Here is a 16,663-nt window from a genome sequence, read left to right as displayed (position 1 = left end):
CTTTGTGTATTTGATTAGATTTGATTCAGTTTGGTTTGATTTAATTTCATGACATTTTTAATTGTATTATTTTATTTATAATTTTATTTATTTATTTTCTATTTTATTTAATTTACTAAATGTAAATTTTTCAGATTTTGTCCTCTATATAATATGAGTAATTAATAATAATAATAATAATAATAATAATCAAATACAATATTTTCGAAATTCTGGTCCTCAAAAATGGGTTTTAATTAACTGAATTGAATTAAATTGAAGATTTGGTTATTTATATAATATAAGCAATATATTTATGTTGTCCTGAAGGCAATACTAAAAATTATCTGTGAAATTGTGGTCCTTAAATATGTTTTGAGGTCCCACCATGCCTGTTTTACTGTCCTCTAAGTGAAAAGGGTATCTCAGAGATTCGTAAAGTTTTGTTTTATTTTATTTTATTTTATAATTTATTTTATTTTTTTTATCCTCATTTAATGTGTGCAATAGTAATAGTTATTTCCTGTAATAATGCTTTCTTGAAAGCATTATTAAAAATAGCTTAAATACCAATGCCATGAATAAATCTAGTAATAGAGTTATAATTTTGTGCTTGAACATTCCGCATTTGATGGCGTTATGGGAAGAATTCTCAGTGTGCTCAGATAAGTCTCAGAGTAAATACTGCGTGTGGATCTGTTGTATCAGTGTTCTCTTTATCAGAACACACAGACAAGAGCAAAACCTTGAAATGTCATTGCCTACGGCTGCAGCCACAATGTTATGAATTTAAGATATCTGGACATTATTCAGTTGTTGTCCTGTGCATGTCACGGTCAAAGTAGAACTATAGAGGGAGAGTGAATGTGTTTTTTTTGTAGATGCAGTGAAGCAGTTTGTCTTTGGCTGGCAGACATACTGAGAGCATCTTCAGAGACTGACATATTCCGATACTGCTTCTGTCATTTTGATAATGTCGGCCACTAGACAAAGCTTTTAGATGATGATCGTCCAATTATTCTATGGAAATGGGATCAGCTAGCAATGCAGATACGATTGGGCTAAAATCAGGGTTTTAAATAATGTGAACTTTTATGTGAACATAATACTTGTGATTTGGAGGCCATTATTATTCATGGCAGCAGTCTAACTGATCCAAGTCTTCAGTTGTTCATTTTTATAAGACTTTTTCAGAGAATATGTGGAGTTTTTGGTTGGACTGAACTAAAAACACTTGGTAATCACACACACACACACACACACACACACACAAATTGGTTCTTCGGTGGTACTTCAGTGGTTCTTTGGGGTGGTTGAGGTGCTACAGAACCTTTTAAGCCCCAGTATAATTATTTAAGAGCATTATATATAAAGACTTTAAGTACAGTGTTATGAAATATTATTTGTTATTTTATTGTTATTTGTTATTTAAAATGAATTGGATTAATCAGAGCCAGAGTATACGCCGATTGCACATGCTGGCGCTCACATGGGTGACATGCTTTCATATAAACATCTTGGCATGTTGACATGAACAATGTGAATAGTTTATTTGGTAGAAGATGCTTCAAGGAGAGATTTCTGGAGGATTTTGAGCATGCTGTAGGGAAGCTTTTGAACATGAGGAGAGGGAAGCGTCGCTCTCTGGACATGCTCCGTTGAGAGATCTCGGGCCGTTCCCGATCACGGCTCCAGCTCCTCGCTCTCGCAGGGCGTATCATCTTAGAGAGACTTGCGCCATCGTTCTGTGTTCATGCCGTGAATCAGAGCTCTGTTGCCATCTGTTAGTGCCAGTACCTTCAGAAATGCTCAAGTATGTCTAATATTAGTGTTTTTTTTCCTCCTCTTTCCCAGCGCACATCCCATTGGAGGCAGTGTCCTGGGGGAGGCCATCTGTCAGTGTGGCTCTAGGTTTGGCCGGACGTCGTAGGGGACGCTTGTCCAGCTCCTGTCTCAGCATTACTACTGTGGACATTATGAAAGCAGTGATTCGAGTAAATGATTTTGGGCCTCTGACCTTGCTCACATCATTTTTATAATTACAAAATAAGTTACATCATCTTAATGCTGATAAAGATAAAACCATGAATTACAAAGACCAAAATAGCCACATTTGTTTGTGAGGAGAGAGGCGAAATCGTGCAAATAAGTGTAATGTGAGACACAGTGAGATTTGCATGCTGTGCTGGCAGCCGCGTATCGCTGATCTCTGTGCATGAGTGAGAGGATGCGGAGCTGCATGTGCTCATTAATGTGTGTGTGCTGTACAGTCCAGGACCAACTAAATAGCTGGCTGTCACTCACCACACTAGCTTTATATGTTAAGAGAACTGTAGCATTACAAAAACAATCTACTCTGTCCCCCCCCCTCTCTCTCTCTCTCTGTTGAATAGGCTACACCTGTCTGATTCAGATAGCGGGAGGTTTTATCATCCCAGCTATTTTTCCAGTGCAGAAATGAAATGATAAAGTCAGCAATTTGGAAAGCACAGTATGTGTGTTGCATTCACATACAGACTGAGAACGGGAGAAATAAGCATAATCTCTCACTTGCTTTTTTTTTTATCTCTCGCAACGCAAACCATTTTCATATTGAAAAGGTAAAAGTTTCATTGTTTATGTTTGGAAATATTGTGCAAGTACATTTTCTTAACCGCATGGATTTAGATTAAAGCTGAATAAAGTTACATGAAATTCTGTTTACAATTAATTTTATTTATTTAATTTGGTTATTTAATTTGGTTTCGTTTTGGTTCAAAAATACATTTTGCCTTGGAATAGAAATGAAATGAAAATTAAAACTGTAAATTTCGATTTAATTTACCTTGAAATCTTTCTTCAAATCTTGTTTTTGGTAAGTGGGTGTTTATTTATTTCTTTATTTATTTTTATCTTAATGCATCCTTGTGCCCTAAAAACAGAACTACTTAACAGTATTCACAATATACAGACAACAAATACAGCATGCACAGCTACACGTCTATTAAATGACTGTATTTTTAAATTAACTTCTTAGTTACTGGAACTTTAGCGTAATAGTTGTAAATTAGATTTTTTTTTTATCATTTATGAAATTTGGAATATAATTAATAAAACATGCATAGATGCTGTTTTGAATGTGTATTATTTTCTAATCTGTTCAAACTCATTCATCTTTTCAGCCTCATGACATATTTATTATATGATCTTTTGTATTAATTGTTTATGGCTTGCTGGCATGGTCATTCTCTTATCACAGATCGCTTGCTTTGTGCCATGTTTCACAGGAACTAAATGTCATGCTTTTTTTAATACATCAGGCCTGCCATGAAAAGAATAGCAATAAACCTGCAATGAACTGAATCAATTCTTCGTTAGTTTTACTGAAATTTGATGGGAAAGAACTACACAGACATTATGATTTATTACTAAAATCTAACATAAACACTGAATTGTGCAAAAACATTTATTTTGATAATGTCAAATGTTTTTGTCAATTTGTCAATGTTGAAATTAGCAGCTTAGCAGCAGCTTCACTTTCCTGTAAATTTGCTGAATAAGTGTTAATTGTTTATGCTATTTGTGTTAATGGCTACACCAATAGGACTTTTTACATCGTAAATGCAAAATCTGAGACCAAAATCTTTAAAATATTAAATATTTGATGGTTTAAAAGATGTCAGAAAAATTCTGTATTAGTTACTTGAGCTAAGAGTGAAAGCTGCAGTGTTTGAAGGAAGACCCTTAGATGACTTTATTTTTGTCCTGACTTTTTGCTATGGGTTTCTTTTCTGGTTTGTGCTGGGAAACAGAAATACAGACAGCTGTCATATGTCAGCTCAGACAGCATGTTCTCCAGCATGAAGCAGCCAGGGAAGCATTCTGACTGCAGACAGACAGTATGTGCAACTGCGGTGCTTTGACAGAAGCTTGTTTTCTTTTGACCTGTAATCATACCCATCATCCAGCAGTAAAGGATCTCTGTTATCTCCAGAGCCTTGCACGAGTTATCCAATCTGGGCCATTAGTGCAGAGTCCTGTGCTACACGGCTTTGCATTCAAGAGATTAAAAATTAATCAGTTTGATGTCTTTTTTCTATCATGCACAAGTTTGGATAGAGGGTGAAAGAGAAACTCCCAGTGCTCAGTCTTACAACGTGACGTCAGAAACCCGATCGGCTGAGGGAACGCTGAGAGAGAGAGAGAGAGAGAGAGGATAAACGAGATGTGCAGATAATTATGATTATTAACGAACTCAGTGAGACAGAACCCATTTCTGAGCTGCTAAGGGCGCACAGAAAATAGCTCAGGAAGAAAACTGTAGTGTGAAGTGACGGCTGGTGCATTAGTGAGAGAAAATGGCCAAAGATTGATGTTATCATCAACAATAGGCTACAAATGACTCCTGACAAAGATGCTCATTGTACTTTATTACATTATTAGACTATGATTCTACTTGATGATCTGACCGATAAAAATCACTTTTTGTGTAACATGGTGTACATTTGGTCATATTGAATAACATATTAGACTTGATTCAAACCAGTTAATGTATTTTCAGGTTATCAGACAGAAGATTTTTACAATGCAAAGTGCAACAACCCATTCTGAATATTGATCAATTGAAGGCTAACTTCTAATTATTTATTTTCACATCCTTTTGATAAAGTCTAACTTGCATGAACACTGTTACACAGTGATGTCAGCATTCTATCATTAGATTATATTAGATTAGATTTTTTTTTTTTTTTACATAATATTTGTAATATGTTGGATTACATGTTCCTCAAGACATGAGGTCAGTGCATATGTAAGTGTCCTAATAATAGTATAACTTTCTGATGGAACTATGTGTTTTTCTAAATAAATTTAGATTTAATTTCTTTATTGTCATTGTGAAAGTTGCACCAAAATTCTATGTAGCTCAGTCCAGTCAGCCGCATATAAAAATCTAGATAATCATAATTAAAAAAAAAAATGTCAGGTTGGATGAGTGTTTGGGTAACCTCTCTGGAAATTATTTATTCATTACTTTTGCGAATCCATTTGGTACTGCTAGCAGTGCAAAATGACACACTGTAGCTTTAAGTGCATAAAGCAGCATTGTGAGGACAGTCATTTTTCAATGACAAAGAAGACCCGAGGAGATTAACCGCTTTGGGACTCCAACTGTCATGAAGGAACAGTAATTCCCAAGACATCAGCTATAAAATAATCAGAGTTGGATTTAGAGCACAAGCAGTTAGTTTATGCTCTACAATGGGATGCTCCATGTGAGGTGACAGAGTTGATTTCATTTATGGGGTGATGTGAGGTCTTGGGCACCGAGGGATCTTATTTTAGTGGTGTAGCACACAACACTTTGTCTATATTTAATCTGTATCATAATTCCTTGTGAAAAGAAACACAACATGTCATTCTCACTTCCCAAAATGCTGTTTGAGTAAAGAGCACTGAGTGACTGATCCACAGGAACCATCATTTCATGAGCTGATGGGAAGCTTCACGCTCAATCATCAGTGTAATTACTGTCCCTCTTATTCTTCTTTCCCAGTCTCTCTTTCCTCCTCTCTGTGGTATTTAACAGGGACAGCAGCCCAAAAAGTATTTAAACCACTTAAATATGTTTAAGCCACACTTAAAACATGACGTGAAAAAAAAGCCTCTTCAATAGGCCATTTATTTGGTCTAAACTTAGTACTGAGAAAGTGTGCAACTGCTTATGTTTAATTGCTGTTTACTTTCGGTGAAGTCATACATTAATGCATACTTTGTATAGTCAGAGTTATAGTCTACTTCCTACAATTTGGGGTCTTAGTTTTTTAGTTAAGATTGCCAACTATTGGGTGATTGGAACGTACCCCTAAAAGTACTACAACACTTCAGGTGCATCTGAAATCACATACTGTCTGAGTAGGTACTACATTTGAATTTGAACTTACTTCGCAGCCATACTGTACGGTACTGTACTTTTTTTACTGTACTAATGCATAAAATACAGTAATATGCTGTCATACAGTATATTTTAGAAACATTCTAAGTTCACATACTTGTTCCTCTTAAAAACTATGCTACAGCCAGTTATTCTACTTTGAAATGTGTGTTCGGTGCAAGAACGACCATTTTTGTTTTGGTCTGTGTGACTCCATCCACTCGTGATATATCCAATAGTATTTTGACTCTCGGTTTGCCAGTTGGCGGGGGAAAAAAAACTGTACATTGTCATGGAAGCCAGCAAATAAACTAAATCTACCCAACCTAAAAAGCCTCTGGATCCATTTAAAACCTCTGTATGTTCTATATGTCCTCTTCTAGGACACCTGTGTGAACTTAAGGAGTTATTAAAAACCACAAAAACACAAAGTGGTAAGGTTAGTTCCACTTATTTTGAATAATTCAAAATGCATTACATTTTTTTTTTAAGTGTGGCTGCTGTGACTAAATAGTCATTTGGTCCACCGTGTGTGATAAAAAAATAAAAAAAATAAAAATACATAAATTAAGATGTGTTGTATTTCACTATATATGATCATAGTGAAGAAAAGCTATGTTTCTGTATTTAAAGCGCTGTTTCTTGAGTCAATGTGATCGAATGCTTGTTTGGTGTCTCACCCGTATCACTCTGAGTAGAGCGCAGGAAGCCTGCAGAGTATTTTCCCCATCAGTGACTTCTCAGTTTACAGCTGCCGTTCTTTATCCACTCTGCTTCTTTGAATTTCAGTTTAGCCTGAGCTCATTTGAAAATTGCAAAGGTTCAAGAAGTATGTTTTCCCTGAAGCTCTGCCCCCTCTCCTCCTCGATTCCTCTTGCTGTCACTGTCATCAACACATACATTCCTCCAAGAAATGTTTCTTTCAGTTAATCTCACGAAAACATGTCTGAGTCATGTTTTTAATAATAATAATAATTATTGTTATTATTATTATTAATATATATATATATATATATATATATATATATATATATATATATATATATATATATATATATATAGTAAATTATATTGCATATAATTTCTTATTTTTTAATTTTTTAAAATATGTCATGGAAATGTCCATCTCTTGTAGTTGTACTTTATATAATTTGCATATTAACTAAAAATGCTTAATTGGAAATCATTTTAGTTTTTATATAACATTCATCAACCTCAGAACCATAATACTGAATCTGCCTTCTTGGCCAACAAGACTTCAAATTTAATTAAAGCATGAAAGAGCGGGTGGCCAATCCCCTTACTGACAGAGGCAGGGCTTTGAAGACTCTTGTGCACTAATGAAACTCTGCCAGACCTGATGTGATTAGTGGATGTGCTGCTGGCTTTAACTGAATTGTTGACCCCACCCATCCTTGTGTGCAGGTATAAAGTAATTGAGGAGCTTGATCTTGAGGTCAAAGGGTGCAGCAGGCTCTAAGAGTCCGACTCTGTCCCTAAGGGCTCATGGAGGATGATGCCGAGCTGTTACATTGTTTACCATCTGTACGTGCAGTGAGCTCATTTTAGACCCTGACTAATCAGCCAGATTAGAAAGAAGCAACATAACAACCAATGCAATCCATTAGTGTGCGTAAACCCAGTTGACATGGTAGTATGAGTACAAGGAAATCATTTCATACTGCAAGCTGTAATAATTAAATTATCTAAAGATTGATTAAATCAATTCAATTTACACAAAAACATTGGGTCTCATTCACTAATAATTGCGTACGCACATTCGAACTTCTCACGAAAACTCTCCACCTAATTCACATGAGCTTGTTCTTAAACTTGTTCTTCTGTTAATGAATTTGGAGTCTTGTAGATGAGCGCCCGCATGCTCGAGGTTAGGAATTAGCATAATGCATGCCCAAACCAGCTCCATATAAGGGCTTTCCACAAAGCGGCACTTGTACAGAGAAAGACAATTATGGCATCGAAACATTCATTCATAATTTAAAAGTGTATGAACTGGCGTAACGGGCACAGGTAAAAAAAGAAGCATGGGATATGGTAACACATGCCGTTAATATTGTTTCACCAGAAATTCGGACGGTTGCTGAAGTAAAAAAAAAAAAAAAAAATGTGGTTTGACATGAAGTTCGAGGCCAAAAGAAGAATTTCAAGACATGGGTGGAGGGCAGGGGCCACCTGATCTGTCTGCCTTCGATGAAAGAATTGCTGCAATTATAGAACAGTCAAGCTTGAGTGGCATTATAGAAAGGAGTGAGGGTAAAAGTGACCTAATAATACAGGAGAAATTACAACACGGTAATTTGTTTAAATCAAAATCTTTATTTTAAAGAATGTATTCAAGTAATCTACTCAAAACTTCCGGCTTTTACAGAACATCCACAAACAGCAGATGCAAGTGAAGCTGAAGTCCAACCATCTACTTCCCAATCTACTGGTGTTTGTTATACCCCTTCACAGAGGCACACCAGTGCACGAGTCCTGACCGACGAGGTGCTCGCTAGTCAAGATGCCCTCCTCCTTGCTGTTAAGGAGGTGACAGCTGGTCTACGGGAAATAAATGACTCACTGAATAAACTGAAAGCATTGCTTGGCTATCACAGAAGTGCATAAGTGAATAAATATTGTGGCAAATTTCTGTTTTCTGGTGCGTTTTAATATTCCTTAAAACTTTTTTCCTATCGTTAAAAGCACTTTTAGTGAAGTGAAGTGAGTGAAGTGAAGTGAAGTGACATTCAGCCAAGTATGGTGACCCATACTCAGAATTTGTGCTCTGCATTTAACCCATCCGAAATGCACACACACAGAGCAGTGAACACACACACACACACACACCCGGAGCAGTGGGCAGCCATTTATGCTGCGGCGCCCGGGGAGCAGTTGGGGGTTCGATGCCTTGCTCAAGGGCACCTAAGTCGTGGTATTGAAGGTGGAGAGAGAACTGTACATGCACTGCCCCCACCCACAATTCCATCCGGCCCGAGACTAGAACCCACAACCCTTCGATTGGGAGTCCAACCCTCTAACCATTAGGCCACGACTTCCCCCTTTTACAAATTCCATTTGCTTAATTATAGAAATGCACTGTAGCAAACTACAAAAGCTATTTTGAAAATAAAATGTTGTATCAACTGAAGGCGTGCTTGAAGCGCTGCTTGGGCTGGTGCGTGCATCTCGTCACCCACAGGTTCCGTCTGTGCGTGTGGTCCATAAGGAGCAGGTATACCCCGTGCCACTGCGATGTTGTGCAGTAGGCTAAACAATAAAACAATCTGACAGATTTCCTCTGGCCTGTATAACAGCATTCCACCAGCTGCATCCAAGCACATCCAACAGGATTTGAGTAACCTGATTGTGCGTTCTATCACTGAGCGTGCACAGGCATGTTTCAGGTTGTACCGCATTTCTTGAGGGGTCGTTGGGTTGGCTATAAGCCATGTTTTGAGACCATAACCCCTGTCACCTACAGCAAGCATCATATGATGAACCTTTATTTAAATGAACTAAAAATATTCTGGGCACACTTCTGCTCACCAAGAAGCCATCCCTCTTCACCACCCCCAGCTTGCAAGCGCTGTCCTAAATAACTGTTTTGTAAAATAAAGGAATCGTGAGTTCCTCCAGGCCAGCATGCAACAACATTTACTATGTTACAGCTGGCATCACAGACTATTTAAATGTTGATGGAGTGATAATTTTTTCTGTTCACATAGTTTACTGCATTTTCGGATGGTGCTTTAATACATACATGGGTACAGTCTATTGCACTGATGGTATTAGGTATGCCACTGATCTCATAACCCCCTCTTAACTACAGTCTGGTGTGCCACGTCATAAGGAAATTTTACATAAATTGGAATAAGACCTACAAAAGCTTTTACCACATTATGAATTGCATGGCTTATAGAAGGTTGGGATATTCCATCTCGATCCCCAATTTCTCTTTGAAATGTTCCCGTAGCAAGTAATCCGTAGGCACATTTCACGCAAAAATATGGGCCTATGCATATTTAGTGAATGAAACCTATTGTTGTATAGTCCATACTGCTAAATATAAAGTGTCAGAGGACTTTGTCAAGTCATGTCATTGCATTAAAAGACACCTGGAGAGAGTTGTTTTAATCAACTTCAATCAATTCTAGATGAATTTATGAAAATGTTCAGTCTTGTTTTAAGCTGGTCACAGTAATGAAACTAACTGTGGACTCTGGTAACTCTGCTGTTTTAGTCCTTTTGGATTTGACTGCGGCCTTTGATACGGCCAACCACTATATTCTATTATGTAGACTTGAACAGTGTGTCGTCATTAAGGGCATAGCCTTAAATGGTTTCAGTCATATTTGACAGACAGAAGTTTTTCTGTTCACCTTGGTGAATTTTCGTCATCTGCTGCCCCTCTTTTTTGGTGGCATCCCCCAAGGGTCAGTATTTGGCCCTATCTTGTTTTCTTTGTGTATTTTATATTTTTAGAAAGCACAATATCTCCTTCCACTGTTATGTGGATGATGTACATATTTATTTGCCTGTCAAAACAAATGACAAAGCTTCCTTTCTGTCATTACTTTGCCTGAGAGATTTAAAAATATGGCTGGATCAGAACTTTCTTTGCCTTAATGAAAATAAGACTGGTCGTCCTGGGGATTTAACTGCTTGTTTAGATGAACTTGGTAAAATAGGTTTGTATGTTCGTCCATTTACCAAGAATCTCGGTGTGATTTTTGACAGTGCTTTTAAATGGGAAAACAGATTAGTTCTGTTGTAAAAGCCAGTTTCTTTCAACTGAGATTGTTGGCTAAAGTCCAGCCCTACCTTGCACGTAAGGAGTTTGAAAGTGTAATTCATGCTTTTATAACTTCTAGACTAGACTACTATAACTCTTCATATGTAGTTTTTGATCAGTCATCTCTTCAATGCTTACAGTTAGTCCAAAATGCAGCAGCTCTGTTTTACTGGGACTAAAAAGTATGGACACATTACCCCTGTGTTAGCTTTACTACACTGGCTTCCTGTTTGCTTCAGGATTGATTTCCGAGAACTAGATTAAAAAATAAAGGTGACTGAGCTTTTTCAGTGGTGGCACCCAATAGACTCTATGCACGATTACTTCCGCATTTTGTCTCAGTCCGCTCATCTACATCCGGTGCTGCGCCTGTGTGAAGAATTCTGTGGAGACGATGGCAAATTACACTCGGTGTTTACAAGAGCTTCCCACGATTACGGTGAATGACGTTAATCGTATTGTGAGGCAGTCAGCTGTCACACCCAACAGTAAGAAGGAGAAGGGCTTCAAATTATATATTTCGAGCTACATCGACAACTTTGAAGGTGAGTATTCTCTCATTTCATGCTAAATCCGACTAACTTTAGCGTCTCCGTTCCTGACCTGTCATAGCGGTCTTTGTATTATTTATATATTTTGTTAAACGTAAATGTATAGTTTTACGTGTTTTCCCTTATGCCTAAAGTGCTTGTTTGTGCAGTGTACATACAAATTATGGAAAACGAATTGTTACTGACTTTTAGTAATTTCTCAGTTTCCAGTAAGGATCAGTTCACAGGAGAAGTCAGCGTGAGGGCGACATGTTTCAGGTCGATGAGGAAGTCAGAGAAGCCCCATAGATTGAGAGTAGGAGAACACAAAAGACAGCTGAACTCTAAATGAAATGCAATTTTTAAACAGAAGTTGTTTGTGGGTTCTACAGCTGTACAAAGACAGGCATAGTCAGTAAATGGGTTCATACGTGCTTCAATTTAAAGATAGTAGTAATTAAAGTATATGGGTTTAGAATCTATTTACATATAACATTAATTCCTAATTCTTGTTTTTGTTTAATTTAATTATATTCACAGATTGTATTAAAGGACTCTCGTCCTGTAATACTGTCACAGAGCTGTTGTTCTTGTGTTGCTGGGACAGCACTGTGCAACCACATTGTTGCATTACTCTACCAAGCAGCCCACTACTCACAGCTTGGCATCAGTGCAGTTCCTCCAGTTCACAGCTGTACTGAAATGGAGCAGAGCTGGCACAAACCCAGAACAATGGTAATTTAAATTGAATTTGCATATACAAATTATATAAAAACTGAACTACTGGAAATGCAATACATTAATAAATGCACTGAGCATTAAGTTGATTTTTTTTTATTAGCTTTGTAGGTACTACTATGGAGGTAACATAAACACTGCATTTTAGGAAACATACTTTTTCTACATAACTAGTCACTAACAGCATTTCTGTGGACAGTGATTATTTAGAAATCCTGTAATCTAGTATTACAAATTTTGTTGTAATAATGATTTTATTAATTTTATGGCCCCTGTGTGTTTTCTAGGGAATCAAGCCTGGTCCTGTCAACAGAATGCTGGTTCTGTCTGCAAGACCTAAAGAGAGGAAGCTTGCTGAGGGGTTAAGGTACAACACAAAAATTCTTCAATGTAGTATTTTACTTATTTTTTTTATTTTTTTTTACACGTTTACATTTCAAAAAGTGTAAACAATAATTAAACCATTGGACGCAAATTGATTTTTGTTGAAATCTTTTACTATTACAGCAACTATATTATTATATTAGAATTAAGTATTGCAGATAGGCGTAAGGAGCAATATTTGCTTAGAATTGATTTTTAACAGCATTTTAAGGGCATGTTTTTTTAATCGTATAAAAAACACTTACATCTATTCATGTCAAATTCATCAGCTCATACTAAAGAAGATTAATATAAAATGAAACATTTGAAAAATTTTAATTCATGTCAAATTCATCAGCTCATACTAAAGAAGATTAATATAAAATGAAACATTTGAAAAATTTTAATTTAAAAAGAAAAATATGAAAGATTAGACTGATTAAAACTAAGGAAATGTATTTTTTGCTTAATAATTATTTTTTAATTTCAGGAGTACCCTTTACAAGGGTGTCACCAGTGAGCTGCCTGACCTCTCAGTCCTCCAAATAGCAGAGGCATATAAGGACTTTGCCAGTGCTGTAGCCCCTTTGGTCACCACTATGGAGATGTCGAATGATGATCCTTTGGTTGATTCTGCCTTTGGCAAAGTTCAGTATGGAAGTGTGCTGTCATACCAGCAGCCAGCAGCAACAACACCCAACATTACTCACCATCAGGATGCCCCACCACCGCCACCTCTGCCACTAGTTGGTCACAGCTTTGACACATCTGTTTGCTTGTTTGTCCATAGTGAACATGGACAACTACACATGAAGTCACTGGCAGTAAGTTTGGATATGGCACATAAGATAGAGCATGCCACCAAAGAACAAAGTGCATCACTTGATTGGCACTCTGTCCGAAAGCCCCGGGTAACAGCATCACGTTTTAGGGAGGTTTGTCATGTGCGTGGCCAGAGCTCAGCTGAACACCTGGCTGAAAGAATCTACAAGGGAACTCGCCAGACAGCAGACATGAAGAGAGGTCTTGAAATGGAATCTGCTGCAATTGAGGAATACTGTCTGCTGCGAGAAGTAAACTACCACTCTTGTGGATTCTTAATTCACCCCGATGCACCTTGGCTGGGGGCCTCTCCTGATGGGATTATTTTTGACCCTAAAGAGCACCATGTTTTTGGTCTTTTAGAAATCAAATGTCCAAATGTCAAAAGTTACGTGGACTGTCCTTACCTTAAATTTAACAATGGCACACCAGAACTGAAACAACAACATGCATACTATTGGCAAGTTCAAGGACAAATGCTGATCTCAGGATTGGACTGGTGTGATTTTGTCATTTATGCACAGGATGACATGATGGTCCAGCGCATCTACAAAGACCTCAAAATGTTTCAGAACATTCGAGAGAAAGCCGACCATTTCTTTTTTTACTTTTACCTGCCAAGATGCCTACAGATGTAAACAAACAATAAAAAAAATCTGATAATCATTTAATAGTGTTTTAATATGTATCAAAGTTTTTTATATTAACACCAAATCACTGTACAGGAAATGTTTATCAAAGTTATTTATATTTACATGTTTACATTACTGCATTGCAGGCATCACTGTACAAAAGTTATTTATATTTACATGTTTACATTACTGCATTGCAGGCATCACTGTACAAAAGTTATTTATATTTACATGTTTACATTACTGCATTGCAGGCATCACTGTACAAAAGTTATTTATATTTACATGTTTACATTACTGCATTGCCAGCATCACTGTACAAAAGTTATTTATATTTACATGTTTACATTACTGCAATGCAAATGATCAAAGTTGTATATATTTACATGTTACTATTTGAACAAGAATAAATCCAAATTCGATCCCCAACCAATGTTATCTCATCTTTAATCCTTTGCCCATGCTTTTACTAAGGGGCCATTTTGGTAATTAACAAGGAGGCAAGCAACAGTGTACAGCTGGTTGATACTCCCTGTGATGGAAAGAGGGATGACTGTGTCGAACAGCTTGTGTTGCTTCACCCTGCGGATGAGACGCTCAACGTGGACCCTTAGCCGAGCAATGGACTGTGTCTCCCTCACTTCATCGGCTGACATCTGTTCCCGCTTCGACAGGTAAGCAGGTCTGTAAACTTTGCATGGCACACAGTCATCAACAAGAAAACCTTTGTCGACCATTATCGCCATTCCATGTTTCAACAGCGACACAATCCCAGACTGCTTAAAAAGCTCTTTGTCACTGACAGAACCTGCATACAGGGATGAAACAAAGGTGATTGCACCATGTGGTGCCATGCCGATTAATCCCTTGAAGGTGCAGTGGGACTTGTAAGTGGAGAAGACTTCACTTTGAAGCAGGAGAGAGGATGGAGTTTGGCAACGCAACTCTGTGCAGTCGATCACCACTTGTGTGTCTGGGTAGTCCTGGAACTCATTGGGAAGATGAGCCTTGACTTCCTCCTCAGACATCCAGATGCGGACAGACCCAAGAATGGTGTACAAAAAATTGGCCCAGGTTGTAATAATTCGGCTAACAGTGGACTGATGGATGTTGAATCTGTGGGCCAGATCCTGCTGTTTTAAGCCAACAGAGAGGTGGACCATGAAGAGGAAGAACTCATCAATGGGCTGCAGAGACTGACCCTGTAAAAATAACAAGATTTGCAATTTATTTACATATAATGTGTTGGCTTCCACTGAAAATGTAAAGTTAAGTTTTGTTCTTCTATTTCTTTACCCATGCACTGCCTGTTGTTCCAGCTTCACTCCTTATTGCTCTTGCTCTTGACACACGAATCATGTTGTGGGATGCAGGCTCAATGAGTTTCCAGAAAGCCATTAAATGGCTGTAAGTCACGAACCTAAATGAGATGTAGGACTTTTTTTTTTACATGAATATAAATCATAAAATCACAAACTAAAATGAATTACTTGAAGGAAAACACACACACACACACATATTTATGGTTACACTTTATTTTAAGGTGTCATAACGTAACGTAACGACTGTAAAATAGTGACACATGTATATATGTATGTATGTATATATATATATATATATATATATATATATATATATATATATAGACACATACATATATACACGTATACACACACACACACTTATATACATACACGTCATGCGTCATATATAGTTATATCATATAAATCACAAACTAAAATTAATTACTTAAACACACACACAAACACATATATATAGGGTTTAAATCGTACCTAGTGTAGAACCTTACATCATCGTCGGAAGCAGCAAATCGCCCCAAACAAAACCTTTGACTGACCGACAACTCCTCCACCTGTCTCCTTAGTCGGTCCACCTCTTTACGGAGATCCTCAGTTTGATCCAGTGCATGATCAACTGCCGCGGGTTCTGGAACTGAACAATAATCATGTTCCAGATGCTGGGCATCCATTGGCATAGGATCCTCATCCACTGGAGTGTAATCCTCCCTTCTTTGCCATACCCCGGTGCGCCTTGGTTCAGCAACGGAGTAGCCGTTCCACTGGAATAAGGTTGGTACAGCTCCCTTCCTCAGCAAGCGGCGCCCTTTAGGGGTCGATGGCTCGATCAAGTCTTCACTTATAAAGTGACGACTGCAGACCCTTGTATGAGAAGTGATGTTAAATCGCTCACGTCGAATGCTGTGAATCCACTTTCTGCGTATTTCTTCGTCCACAGGAAAAGTGTGGAAACTTAGTACAGAGTTGAACTTTGAGGAGGCCACACATAACGGGACACAACAATGGTCAGTCGAACTACTGTCCTCACGACGTTGATATTTAAACTTTCTGAAAGCCATTAGTAATGCTTAACTATATGATACTATAATATAATATAATATTAATATAATATAATATAATACTTAAATTATAAATCGCCGTTTTATGAATGAAAAATTATGAATGAGTTTTGCCGGTAGTACACTTCGTTGTAGAATGCGCTAAACGGAAGTAAAGACCCGGTCTGAGATTCTACCGGAAATACGTAAGCAGAGTTCGTGCATAGAGTGTATTTGTGGAATAGTTTACCTGTACACATAAGAACTGCTCAGACTGTTGGAATTTTTAATTCATTACTAAAGACACTCTTGTATTCCATGGCTTTTATTTCAAGCTGAGCTGAGACATTGTGATGTTTTTACTGTACTTTTCTTGTTTGTGTGTGTTGTTGTTTTTATTTTTAATTATTATTATTATTTATAAAAAAAATTGGACATTGTTAAAGCACTTTGGTCAACCATGTTTTTTTAAATGTGCTATATAAATAAAATTTAACTGAACTGAACCTACATTTCCTTTCTACAACTTTCACTCAG

The 16,663-nt window shown here is 37.3% G+C and overlaps 2 protein-coding genes across 2 annotated transcripts; one reads left to right on the top strand and one right to left on the bottom strand.

Annotated features, from left to right (window-relative positions):
• The first annotated feature begins 11,715 nt into the window (after positions 1–11,715).
• LOC128015256 (uncharacterized) lies at positions 11,716–14,079 on the top strand. Its single transcript, XM_052598941.1, has 3 exons — positions 11,716–11,950; positions 12,241–12,320; positions 12,807–14,079. Exons 1-3 carry the CDS (start codon positions 11,918–11,920, stop codon positions 13,774–13,776), a joined length of 1,083 nt encoding a protein of 360 aa, XP_052454901.1. The 5' UTR covers positions 11,716–11,917; the 3' UTR covers positions 13,777–14,079.
• LOC128015255 (uncharacterized) lies at positions 13,801–16,355 on the bottom strand. The gene is made up of 3 exons (XM_052598940.1): positions 15,564–16,355; positions 15,067–15,190; positions 13,801–14,972 (listed from the first exon to the last, which is right to left on the bottom strand). Exons 1-3 carry the CDS (start codon positions 16,145–16,147, stop codon positions 14,217–14,219), a joined length of 1,464 nt encoding a protein of 487 aa, XP_052454900.1. The 5' UTR covers positions 16,148–16,355; the 3' UTR covers positions 13,801–14,216.
• Positions 16,356–16,663: the final 308 nt, after the last annotated feature.

The sequence above is a fragment of the Carassius gibelio genome, chromosome A6 (assembly GCF_023724105.1).
Source record: "Carassius gibelio isolate Cgi1373 ecotype wild population from Czech Republic chromosome A6, carGib1.2-hapl.c, whole genome shotgun sequence".
Lineage (NCBI taxonomy): Eukaryota > Metazoa > Chordata > Actinopteri > Cypriniformes > Cyprinidae > Carassius > Carassius gibelio.
Note: the sequence above shows the minus strand (reverse complement) of the source record. Positions and strands in the feature narration are given on the sequence as shown.

Excerpts from the sequence above, each read along its gene's own strand:
- LOC128015256 (XM_052598941.1), top strand. The coding sequence starts at position 11,918 with ATGGAGCAGAGCTGGCACAAACCCAGAACAATG. Across the intron at positions 11,951-12,240 it reads GGCACAAACCCAGAACAATG|GGAATCAAGCCTGGTCCTGT; the intron begins GTAATTTAAATT and ends TGTGTTTTCTAG. Across the intron at positions 12,321-12,806 it reads AAGCTTGCTGAGGGGTTAAG|GAGTACCCTTTACAAGGGTG; the intron begins GTACAACACAAA and ends TTTTAATTTCAG.
- LOC128015255 (XM_052598940.1), bottom strand. The coding sequence starts at position 16,147 with ATGGCTTTCAGAAAGTTTAAATATCAACGTCGTGAGGACAGTAGTTCG. Across the intron at positions 15,191-15,563 it reads GATGTAAGGTTCTACACTAG|GTTCGTGACTTACAGCCATT; the intron begins GTACGATTTAAA and ends CATCTCATTTAG. Across the intron at positions 14,973-15,066 it reads GAACAACAGGCAGTGCATGG|GGTCAGTCTCTGCAGCCCAT; the intron begins GTAAAGAAATAG and ends TTATTTTTACAG.